This window comes from Triticum aestivum, chromosome 2A (assembly GCF_018294505.1).
Source record: "Triticum aestivum cultivar Chinese Spring chromosome 2A, IWGSC CS RefSeq v2.1, whole genome shotgun sequence".
NCBI classification, from domain to species: Eukaryota; Viridiplantae; Streptophyta; class Magnoliopsida; order Poales; family Poaceae; genus Triticum; species Triticum aestivum.
This window is the reverse complement of record NC_057797.1, coordinates 682,276,324-682,288,857: the sequence shown is the minus strand read 5'-3', so window position 1 is coordinate 682,288,857 and position 12,534 is coordinate 682,276,324. Positions and strand designations below refer to the sequence as shown.

Genomic DNA, 12,534 nt, shown 5'->3' with positions numbered 1-12,534 from the left:
GATGCATGGATGCTTTAAGGCAACTAATGGCAAGCAAATTCTAGGGCCGTGACAGGAGGCCTCTCATTTAAGCTGTCGCATATCCATACACCTTAAATGCAGATTCTTAAATTCATATAATTCATGCACATCGATTATACGATACAAATCGTCCCAATTCAACTGTTCAAAACAAATATGATAAAGCAAAACAAATCATGATTCAACAATCCGAACATACGAAAATGAAATCAATGTCCGAGCGTGATGGATCACTCGCCGGACGCCATCCATGCCGCCTGCTTCGTGACCATCCTTGCCTCCTGCTTCGCCTGCATCCTTGCCGCATGTTCCGCTATGTCGTAGCCTCCCTTTCCACCTTGTAGTCCCTACGGTCGTTGATCTCCTCCATCATCCCCATAAGTCACTTCTTTGCATGCACATCCAAGAGGCTTTCGTCCGCCAACATTATCTTCGTATCCATCACGTTTTGTGCGATTTGCAACCGCTCCTTCTCAAGGTCAATCTCTCCAAATGTCTTTGGCCTTCTCGAGCTCCCATTTCATCGCCGCCTCTTTCTTCTTCAAATTGATCTTCTCCCTCCCAATTTTCAACTTCTTCTTCGCCCTCTTCCGGTCCCAATCCATTATCTGCTTTTGCGCATCCAGCATGAGCGTGTATATCTCCTCTTTCTTGTTCTCCCTAACCGAAAAAATACCCGTCCATGTGGAGGACATTTTTGTAGCCGCGGCGTCACGGGAGGCCCTTGCCTTCGCCCACTTGTTTCTCATCACGTGCTGGTTATCCTTTGGCATGGTGTCTCTTCCATTCTCTACTACAACATCTTCCTCTTCTTCGTCCAACCCAATTGATTGGTGGGAGCTTGAGCTATAATTCCTCTTCTTACCGGCCTTGAGATCGGCCACAAGTTGTGTCCACTTTGGTTTGCCATTCAATATTATCACCCAACAATGGCTAAAACCAAATGGTTTCTTCTCCGTTTCTTGATATATAGTGGACGCCACACCACGTCTAGCAAACAAAATATGCATGAGCATGAGAATGCAACAAAAACAAGCATACGCAAATGATGACATCATGAAATAATTTAGCTTATGTGAGTTTACCGCTCCCATCCCACTTTGAGGGCCGCCAAGAACTTGTGAATAATAGCTGACATACCTGTTCACTTCAGCTTGAATGATCCCCCGTCGATGTTGGAGAGATGCCACACTGCAATTGGTGACGATATGATGCGGCTCCACATATTGCTTTTTTTATTCATGATATTCCTTTCAAATCTTCTCCCAATACTTCCTCATATTGGGTATATTGTTGTGGCCAACCAAGATTTGACCAACAAGATATCCTTAAAAGTTGAGAATGTCGGACCACTTGTCATTGTCGTCTTTGGCTTCTTTTTCTTCTTGCTTGGATTGGATTTGATGTTGACCCAACTTCAAGTGAAGGGCAAGTTGGATCCCCCAACTCATAGTGCATTTTGGGCCAGATCTTGATTATCATTGATCATGTCCGACAAGATAAACTCATAAATGATCATGGTTTCCAAGCATGGATCATGTCCGAAATGAACTAGCGGTCTATGCAAAACATTGAACATGGCATATGCAAAGTTGATTGGACAGGAGCAACAAGAACATACCAAGTCTTGTTGTGTCATTCCGTCGAATAGGTCATGGGCAGCCTGGGCACCGCTGGTGCCCGTGCTTGTCTACAGCCGAATGAGCTATGGCGAGTGACAGACGTCCACCGGCTGCATCTGTGTTGGCGAAAAGCTCCCCGGGATGCCCTAATCGAACGTGATCCTCCTCTATCCCAGCTTGGTCCGACGGTGGATGGATGGGGTGCGGGGTCCCGGATAAGGCGACGACGGGGGGAGGGGGTGCTCATCGATGTCCGCATCCGCATCCCTCTCTCGCGGCCTCCGTCGCCGTGATGTTCTTCGGCTTGCATGACGAAGCCGAGGAAAGGACGTCGATGGGACGAGGTGGACGCAGCCTTGGCCGCGACGGTCAGGAACGGGCTGGAGGTCATCTAGGGAGGCGGATTGGGACTGGCGATGAAGATGGGGAGCAAAGGCGGCAGATGATGAGGGCTCGGATGCGGGGAAGGGTGGAGGTGGGAGGGTTTGATGGATTTGAAAGCAATTTATGGTAGGGTAGGCCTATCGGGTCCGACGTGGTGGATGCGCACATGTATCCCCATATCCGCCCTATATTTTGGCTGGATATGAGTGGTGCTGGTCAGCTCGAGCGTTTGATGTCCGTTTGAGACATCCGTTTGGGTCGTGCTTTTTTGACGGTGACCGAACCGTCCGTCCGGGCGTTTGAGTAGAATTTGAGGTGTGCGACTGTAGATACTCTTGGATGAACTATATGTATAGTACTCAAGTTTTATTTTTGAACGGTAGACTGTAGTGTTATTTTTGAATGGTAGACTGTATGTATATTGCTGGGTCAATGCAGACAAACAGCAAAGCATATCGTGTTGTGTTTTGGACTGCATGCATGTCGCCATGCGAGTCTTCTCCAACAATCTCCCGCAAACAGATGTTCTCCAACAAATTAAGTAACATCATCGAGATCATGCCATGCACATCGACCTCGTGACATTGTGACAAGCTGCACAGGCCCGGTACGTACCTCCTCCGTCCATATGGTACCTCCTCCTTCTACATCGCCATGCAGACGTGCTTCCATCTTCTCTTAGTTGCACGTACCTGGTCGCGACCATGACCGGATCGAGATTAGCTAGCAGCGATGCACGTACCGGGTCCATAGTGGCAGTATATTCGCGATGTCGCTACGGGGGAGATCCTTAAAAGGTGGGAATTTGTCCCGGTCGGCTCATGTGTGGCGGCCGGCGCCACCAGGATGAACCGCACGTGGTCCATTCGTGTGCAAGTCCAATTTTCTACTCTGATTGCTCTACGCTGATGTATGAGACCTAGCGGTAAGTGAGAAATTCTCAAGGGCACTCAGGTGCTGGGTACGCGTCCACGCAGTTCTGTGTAAATGTCTGCAACTCTGCATGGTGATGTAGAAAAAAAAATCGGGGAAAATTGCCTGAAAAATAGATGGAAATTTGGAACCCTACTTATACCGCACAATATACATGTTCATTTGAGAGCGTCTACAGCCGGACTATGCAAATCCAGCCCCTCAAACGTCCGTGGACGCGACCGGGCACGCCTCAAATTAACAACTTTGCATCCGTCTCTCATATTTCATCCCCTAAATCCATACAAGGAATGCAAAAGAAATCATACGTACTACATCTACGTACTGCCCTAACTACTCTTTGTCGTCGGAGATGTCCACGGCGATGGTGTCGGGCGCCGGCTGGAGGGTGGGTAGGAGGGCTCCGGCTCATCCTCCTCCTACTCGACCTCATCCATATAAGCGAGCATCTCCGCCTACTCCGCGGACTCCTGCGCCTCCATCTCCTGCCGGCGACGCTGTCTGTCCTCCGACTGAAGACAATCGAGGATGGCATGCTGCTCTGCCTGCAGATCCTCGTCGTCAGCGTCCCGCACATTCTCCTCCTCTGACTCATCCTCCTCCTCCTCCTCCAACTCCTCCGGATCCACTGCATCCGGAGGTAGCCCTGCGACGATCCGGGCTTCGCGCCTAGCCCGGATTTGCTCAAGGAGCTCGAGCCGGCGCTCCGGCGTCAGAAAGGGCTCGTTCCTCACCCGGCAGCATGGGGGCATGGCTACTAGGCGGACGGGTGGAATAAAAAGTGATGGCAGCGGACAGGAGAAGGGAAATGTGGATGGATGGTAGGATTTCGGTGCCGCGGGTCGACTTAAATAGCCGGGCTAGGCACTATGCGGCTCGCCGGAGCTGCGCCACGCGGCGCCACTTGTCCGACGGAGGTGACGAGCTTCGTACCGCCGGGTTTCGGGGTGTTTCCGGCTGGAACCCGTTCGTCAGTCGGACGTGGCGGGCGTGCCCGGCGGTCCATATTCGCCCCATATTTAGGCTGGATATAAGGATGCCGGTCAGCTCGGGCGTTTAAGAACCGTTTGAGGCGTTTGTCTGGGTTAAAAGATCATGACCGGTCAGTGATGGACGGGCAACTACAGCCCGAGTGTTTGAGGTCTATTTGGGGCACTCGGTTGTAGAGCTCTCATGTAGTACTATTATTATTTCGTACAACCATGTACTGTAATTTTCATGTACACAATTAGTACACATGAGAATAGTGGTTTAAGGTGAATATTTTTTTTGGCGAACCAGCCCACCATTATTTAAGTTCTAGATTTGACAGTTCGTATTTTTAAAATTTACATGCTCTCCGCGATGTTCCCTCGGTGGAAAGCGCCTGATGACTTCGTCAACCCGTGCAAACCTGCCGTATCCCGAGAAGAATAGACAACGAGCGGTAACCAAATCTTTCCCCTCCCTTTCCCTATAAAAAGGGCACTTCCTGCTAGTAGCTCTTCATCCCAAGCAAAGCTTCAAATTCGATCAAGCCATCCCGACCCTCATGGAGCTAAGCGCAGCCACCCTCCTCTTCCTATCCTTCGTCTCACTGACGATTCTCGTGTCTCTGCTTAGCCGCAAAAAGACAGCAAGTTCCAAGGGGAAGAAGCCTCCCGGCCCACGGTGTCTCCCCTTCATCGGAAGCCTCCTCCACCTCCGGACAGCGACGCCGCAGGTCGCTCTCCGGGACCTGGCCAAGAAGCACGGCCCAGTGATGTACCTGCGGCTGGGCCAGGTGGACGCCGTGGTGATCTCCTCGCCGGCGGCAGCGCAGGAGGTGCTCCGGGACAGCTCCCTCAACTTCGCGTCAAGGCCCACAATTCTGGCCGCGGAGATCGTGGGCTACGGGAGCGCCGACATAGCCTTCGCGCCGTACGGCGCGTACTGGAGGACGCTGCGCAAGCTCTGCATGGTGGAGCTCCTGAGCGCGCGAAAGGTGAGGCAGTTCGCGCCCATCAGGGACAGCGAGACCATGTCCCTCGTCAGGGATGTCCGCGCCGCCGCCGCCGCCGGTGGAGGCGGCCAGCCCGTCAATATGAGGAAGCTGCTCGTGTCGTGCACGAACACGATCACCGCAAGGGCAACGTTTGGCGACGGCTGCGACGCCGAGCTCCAAGAGCAGTTTCTGGCTGCGATGAATGTGCTGCTCACGTTAACTGGGGGATTCTGCGTCGGGGACCTCTTCCCTTCGCTGCGGTTTGTGGACGTCGTCACTGGGCTGAGACGCTCGCTCTGGGGAGCGCGCCGGCAGTTCGACGCCATCTTTGACAAGATCATAGCCATCTGCGAGGCGCGGCGAGCGGAGAAAAATACCGGAGACGATGACCTTCTGAGCGTCATGCTTAGGATCAAGGATGAGGAGCAGCTTGAGTTCCCCATCGGCATCACAAACATCAAGGCAATAACAGTGGTAAGTGCTCCAAGGTCCTCTGCTCTCTGAATAGTTTTTGAAAGAATTAGGGCTTAGGACCACCGTTAACAAATGACTGTGCATATTACGGAATATTTGAAAGAGTTTCACGGATGGAGGAAATCAGGAGGAGGGGGTGGTGGACTGGTGGTAAATGATCTTTTTAGGTGAAGGTGGTTAAGTTGAAATTAAGGGGAGGGATTTATTTACATTTACGAGAAAAATACATAGTATAGGAGAAAATAGGATTATAAAATTTTCATCTTGGAAAGAAAAGAAAGCAGGGGGATAATCTTCCATCCTATAAAGAAAGTTATATTATTGTAGTCGGATTAATCCCACACTATAAATTTGCTATAGGACTTGTTCACGGCAGGGACGGAGACGACGTCGTCAATCCTGGAGTGGATCATGTCGGAGCTCATGAGGAACCCGGAGGTGATGGTGAAGGCTCAGGCGGAGGTGCGACAAACATTGGACAACAAGAGTCTAAAAGACCATGAGGTCCACATGGAAAAACTGCGCTACATGAAGATGGTGATCAAGGAGGGTCTGAGGCTGCACCCGGCGGCACCGCTCCTGCTCCCCCGTGTCTGCCGGGAGACTTGCAACGTCAATGGGTTTGAGATTGTGGAGGGCTCCAGGGTCATGGTCAATGCGTGGGGGATAGCGAGGAACCCCGAGTATTGGCATGACGCAGACAAGTTCAAGCCAGAGAGGTTTGAGGACATTACCGTGGATTACAACGGTACACAATTCGAGTACTTGCCGTTCGGGAGCGGGCGGAGGATGTGCCCTGGCGGTACTTTTGGGTTGGCCACGTTGGAGCTCATCTTGGCTCGGCTTCTATACTTCTTCCATTGGAGCCTCCCAGCCGGAATGCGTCCGGATGAGCTTGACATGGACATGACCGTCGGTGCAACACTAAGAAGAAGGAACCAACTTCACCTAGTAGCGATGCCGTATAATTTTCCGATGAAAATTTGAGGCTCGCCGATTTGTAATCATGTTTATGATGGCGGGTTAACTTTCGCTAGGTTCTCTTTATCGTTAACTCATGGTCGTCATATTTAGTGGGGTCAATATCATGATTTCATTTGTATCCCTGTAACGATTTCTTATGATCAATAAAACCTAGAGGGTTGTTCTACAAAAATTAATAATTCGGCGAGCAACTACATTTAGAATAAAATTTACACGTCCTTATTCAGCTTGCAATGAGGGGAGTAGGGCTGGAATTTAAAATCTCAAAACTCATGAGCTAAACGAGCAACTCGTGACATAGTTCGGCTCGAATCGAACTTGTTGAGTAACGGGTTGAATTTTAATCTAAGCTTGTTAAAAAGAACAAGTTTAATGAGCGAAGCTAACAAGTTACTCATTTAACTTTTTAAGCCCGTTGATGAGAAGATATACTCCCTCCATCCCAAAACAATTGTCATTGATTTAGTACAACTTTGTACTCCCCCCGTCTCAAAATTTTTGTCTTGGATTAGTCTAGATACGGATGTATCTAATGCTAAAATGTGACTTGATACATTTGTATTTAGACAAATTTAAGACGAGAATTTTGAGACGGAGGGAGTACTAAATAAGAGACGCTTATCTTGGAAGAGAGTGTGCCAGTATTGCTGTTATTGAATCAACTTTGTACTAAATCAAAGACACTTACCTTGAAAGAGAGTGTGCCAATATTATTATTATTAAATCAACTTTGTACTAAATCAGAGACACTTATCTTGGAACAGAGTGTGCCAATATTGTTTGTCATCTGTGATGTGCACCATGACTTGAATCCTGATGGGCTGGGGATGCCACATTCCCTCTAACCATCCAACCACAGGTTTTGGTTCGCTTGAGAAAAAATATCTAATAAGCCAAATAATAGGAATGTTTGACAGAATACAAATAATATCTGGTACATTAATAAGCCAAATATGGCGCCCGATGGGTAACCAAGCAGAGGCTCTAGCAATCGCTACATGGGCCTGCAATCGGCCCGTTTTCCCCTTCGTTCACATCGCTTATCACATAGTACTCTATCGTTGTCTCAAAAAAAAAAACATAGTACTCTATCTCTCTCTCTCTCTCTCTCTCTCTTCTCTCTCTCTCTTTTTTGCAAATTTGGACTTGTATTAATTAAGTGCAGCATATGATTGTGCTTAATTTGGCCTAATGTATTGCTGTACCCTGCGTATATGTTATTGAAGTGCACTGGAATGGATTTTCTGAGATAGTAACAACGCAATATGTAACAACTGTTCTTCATATAAATAAGATAAAAATCCGGAGAGCAGCGTTTTCGCTCCTAGGCTCATCTGAGCCAGGGAGTGATAAAAATCGTTAGAAACATTAAATAAAATTAAAAAATTCTGTTTTTTTGTGTGGGGAAAGACGACTGAGTGCCTGATGTCCGTGCCAAATTTCAGAGCATTTGAATGTTTGAGTAGCTCTCAACAAAAAAGGCAAATTTGAGATCTATGAAAAAGTTCACTGTTTGTGCAGACCCTTTATTTTTTTGCTGAGAGCTACTAAGATGTCCAAATGATTTGAAATTTAGCACGCACCTCACATACTCAATCATCTTACATTCCAAATTTTTGGACTTTTTCTAGCAATTTTTTGAATTTACTGTTCACTGGATGTAGATGAGCCCAGGCACAAAATTGGATATTCGAAAAATCCTCAACTATATGCCAAAAATAAGTGCAACACGTCACACTCTTCGCAACAGGAGCCGTGCATTTGCATTATCTCTCCTTTCTTCAAAAATTATGGTACCACAAACCATTTGAAATTTAGCATTATTGTACACGTACAAACAGAGAGACGAGTGAACGTTCTCATGCTTTGGCAAAAAGCTATAGTAGTATACATAATGCTTACGGTTTGCACACACTGGCACCATCACCGTGACATGCCAAGGGACCTGGGAAGGGCCAGAGACCGGGCCTCTGGCGCCGAGCTTGGGAACATAACGTTCAGCTTGTGCATCAGGACGTCGGACTTCGACGGTATCTCGTTGAGCAGGAACTGCTGCACGATCGGCTTCTTGAACCACTCGAGCACCGAGTCCCCGGGCGCGCGCAGGACAACCTTGCTCACCTCGAATGGCGACTCCAGCGAAGCCAGCACCTGGGCCACCACCATCTTGAGCGTCGGCCCTGTCACCAGCTTGATGCGCCGCGGCACGACCCCGTAGTAGAGCATCCGCTTCCTGAACCGGTGCAGCGTGTGCACTGTAGAGACAAGCGCCGCTCCCACTGACAGGTTCCGGATGTCCAGGGACCAGGCAATGTGCTGGTCGAATACGATGGCCTTAGGGAACAGCTTGTTCTCATAAGAGACCTTCCAGACGCATCGTGCACGGTTCATCTGCCCCATGAGCACCAGGTAGTTGAGGAGCACGTTCACAAAGTACCTCGCCGCACTCTCCTCATTCTCGTAGTCAATGCCTTGGAAGAACTCCCGGACAAAGGAGAGCACGGGCTTCTTCCTTTGCTCTGGCCCGGTGAACAACCCGCACATGAAGTCGTGCGCCTTGTGCCTGCTCACGCTCAGGATGTTCATGATTGCCCGTTCGCTGTCCTCATCCTGGCACCGCACCAAATGTGCGAGGATTGAAGTGTAGAGTATCATGTCCACCTTTGCCGCCGCACCGACATACGTCTCGAGCAGTGGCCGTGCCGAGTCATACAGCCCCATCTTCATGCAAGACTCAAAGAGCTGCCTTATGATGAAATTGTTGGTTCGTATCCCAGCAGAACCCATGAACCGCAGCCACCGGAGAGCAAGCTCCGTCGACCCATCTTTGATGTAAATCATCAACAGGTCACTCGCGGTCACTTCGATGGGGAACCCTGATGCCTTCATCTCAAGCAGCACCTTTGCAGCCAAATCAAGCAGCTTCTTATTCGCCAGCATGGTCAGTAATGCTGTAAATGTGCTCAGCCCTGGCCTTGTCCCTGCATTTGCCATCGAGTGGTACATCCTCATTGCTACATCCACATTCCCCGCTGAAGCATGCATTTCGACCAAACAAGCATATGTGGCAGGAGTAGGGAAGAAGCCAGACTTCTCCATATCACCAAACAGCTTCGCAGCGACATCCAGCCTTCCTGACCGTGCATTTGCCTCGACTACCATGGTGTACAACCCAAAGCTTGGTCGGAGCCCTCCTCGCCGCATCTCCTCCCAAAGCTCCATCCCTGCATCCAGCTTCCCAGCCTTCACAAGCCCCTCCACCATGGCGGTGCTCACAGCCGTGCTCACCCTGTGCCCCACTGCCACCATCTCCCTGTACATCCCCATCGCAGCGTCAAGCCTCCCTGATTTGGCCAGCACATCGACCATAGTGCTGTACACCCCCGGCGAGGCAGGCCCGACCCCATCCCTCTGTCTCATTTCATCAAACAGCTTGCGTGATGCGTCAATCCTTCCAGCACGTGCAAGCGCCGGCACAGCAAGCTCGTAAGTGCCCTTGTCGAGCTCGCAGCCCGCCACAGACATTTCGTCGAGCACCTCGAAGGCCTTGAAGGCGAGCCCCCTGGCGAGCAGCAGCGAGAGGAGGGCATTGCAGGTGGGCGTCTGGAGGCCATGGAAGCCGGCGTCGCGGAGGCGCTTGAAGCAGTAGAAGGCGGGCTCGAGGAGGCCGTGGGTGGAGAGCGCGGAGACGACGGCGTTGAGGGTCTTGGGGAAAGAGGCTGGCTCCGGGTGCAAGAGGGCGTCGTCGAAGAGCGACATGAGGTCGGAGGAGTGGGTGGCCGGCGACAGACGCGCGGCCACGATGAAGGACAGATCATCGGAGGGCACGAACCAGGGCTGGTGGCGGGCCCAGCCGACGAGCGAGAGGAGCGGGGTGGGGTCGGAGGCGGGGAGGGAGTTGGCGGCGAGGAGGAGGAGCGCGGGGTCGGGCTGGGAGGGGAGCGCGGAGAGCGCGGCGGAGAGGGACGGCCCCGAGCGGTGGCGGAGCGCGAGCGCGGCGAGGCGGGCCGCCGCGGCGGGGCGCGGGAGCGGGTGGGCGGAGGAGCCGGAGAGGATGGTGGGGTCGGCGCCCGGCACCGCGGGGCGCGCCCCGGGCGCGGACGAGAGGACCTCCCCCGTCTCGTCCAGGTAGTCCACCGTGTCTATCCATTCGACGCCCGGCGGAGGCTCGGACGAGAGCCGGCGCGGGGCGAGCGACAGGGGCAGCGCCGCCGCGCGGCGGCGGAGGTGGGGGAGCCCGGCGCGGAGGAGCATATCTGGCGTGGTCTCTCTCAGGCTCTCAGCCCTTCTCGGCGGTTCGGAAGTAGTTGAATAGCCTGTGACGGCCCACGGCCCAACGTCAACGAGCATACACGGCCCAAACATGACCGAGCCATCTAAATCTCGAGCCCAAAATGCATCGTCCCCCTCCTCCTCCCGTGGCATCTTGGCTGCTACTCCTGCCTCCCTTCGTCTTCCTCTGCCTCCAGAACCAGATCGCCCCCTCCGCCGACCCGCCTCCAGATCGGAGCAAAGCGGCCCCCTGTTTGCTTCGCGGCACCAGATCAGGTAAGCTCCATCCCCTGCCCATGTGTAATTTGGTGTTGTTTGGCGAGCTCGCCGAGCCCTAGCTTCTCCACCGAGATGGAATTAGGCTCTGTTCTTCTAGGTTGATTGATTCGAGTCCTTGATTAGATGATTGGTAGTAGTAGCAGTAGTACTCCTCCCTAGGCTGTTAAATTTTGGTCTTGGGAAGAGATTGGAGAGCTTTTCTGTGGTTTAACCATGTGGTTCGACGCTCGATTTCGTTCAGTAATCGCTCTGCCCGTGCCTATGAATCAGTACGGCAGTGGGCAGTGGGCGTTTATCCTGTCATATCTGCGATGTGCTCTGGGAGGAGTGGACTGTAGAAGTAGATAAGTATGGAGTCTCAGTCTCACATACAGCACTCTGAAATTCTGAGTTTGGGTGGAGAGGTAGGTCCGGTCAGATTGTGTAGCGAGGTCACAGTTGTAGGCAGCTGTGTTTGCTTGTCTAAGATGTTTACTGCGCACATTTAATATCTGCAACCATGCTAGTTCTGTCTAGCTTGTAACTGTGCATTGAGCTCACGATGCATGCTTATCTTGCCTTTTTATCAGCATTCCCATTAGGAGAAGCAATGTCGGCAGTAATCACAAAGTTCGCCGTCACATCTATGGTGATGTGGATGGCCCCAGTTGCAATCATGTATGGGTTTATCTACCAGATTTTTCCAGGTTTGATTCTTGCTCCTTCTACATTATGTTATACTTAACATTTTGTATGGAACTGAAGCACATACGTTCATACGGAAATGATGTTTTCCTCCTTGGTCAGGTGTCGGTCAGCTTTCCCCCTCGGCGCAAACCATGGCCAGTGGATTCCTTGCTGTCATCTCGGTCAATCTAGTGATCGGCTTTTACATATACATGGCCATGAAGGAGACTCCCCATCAAGAGCCCCAGCCTGATCCAACCTTTCTGGCAAACGCCAAAGCAAGCATTAACCAGCCAACTTCTTCTCAAGTGAGTGATGATTCCCATGGGAAGGGGAAGGTCGAGTAGGCTGTAGCGTAACTTGAGTTGGGTTTTATGTCCATGATACACATGCTATCCAGAGTCAGTTGGGTTATGTGCTTTTGTAATATTACGTCCTTCTAGTTTGATGTAGTTGCTGGAAACTTTCAGAGTTTTGGAAGCTATATGAAGATGTATCTTTGTACCCATTATCAGTAGATACTGTGTTCAACCTATTTAATTTTGTTATGATGTTGAGAAAGACTCTTGATCATAATTCAGGTCCTATACCTTGACTAATTCTGCCAGATCTTCTTTAGCACATAAGTTAATCATATCTATCTTTATCAATTTGTCTTTTTTCAGTATGCCATATTTGATAAAAAACATTGAGTCTCTTTTTGTCCTTTAGTTTGATTTAGTCCTTAATTTTTTTGAGCAATATGGGAACTATATGAAAATGAATCTTATGTACCAGTTATCACTTATCAGCAGACAATGTATTCGGCTTCTTAATTTTGTTATGATGTTAAGAAAGAGTATTCTGATCATAATTCAGGTCCTACCATTAATTTTATTTTTCAGATTTTTCTTTCGCACATAATTTAAGCATATCTATCTTTATCAACTTGGTTGG

At 50.4% G+C, this 12,534-nt stretch overlaps 3 protein-coding genes across 3 annotated transcripts; 2 read left to right on the top strand and 1 right to left on the bottom strand.

Moving 5' to 3' along the window:
- The first annotated feature begins 4,485 nt into the window (after positions 1-4,485).
- LOC123185921 (cytochrome P450 99A2-like) lies at positions 4,486-6,384 on the top strand. The gene is made up of 2 exons (XM_044597729.1): positions 4,486-5,397; positions 5,758-6,384. The coding sequence occupies exons 1-2, from the start codon at positions 4,492-4,494 to the stop codon at positions 6,382-6,384; spliced, it is 1,533 nt and encodes a 510-aa protein (XP_044453664.1). The 5' UTR covers positions 4,486-4,491.
- A 1,735-nt stretch (positions 6,385-8,119) lies between these two features.
- LOC123190197 (pentatricopeptide repeat-containing protein At1g79490, mitochondrial-like) lies at positions 8,120-10,801 on the bottom strand. Its single transcript, XM_044602795.1, has one exon. The coding sequence runs from the start codon at positions 10,744-10,746 to the stop codon at positions 8,305-8,307; it is 2,442 nt and encodes an 813-aa protein (XP_044458730.1). The 5' UTR covers positions 10,747-10,801; the 3' UTR covers positions 8,120-8,304.
- Positions 10,753-12,146, top strand: LOC123190198 (uncharacterized). Its single transcript, XM_044602797.1, has 3 exons — positions 10,753-10,929; positions 11,502-11,618; positions 11,719-12,146. Exons 1-3 carry the CDS (start codon positions 10,776-10,778, stop codon positions 11,943-11,945), a joined length of 498 nt encoding a protein of 165 aa, XP_044458732.1. The 5' UTR covers positions 10,753-10,775; the 3' UTR covers positions 11,946-12,146.
- Positions 12,147-12,534: the final 388 nt, after the last annotated feature.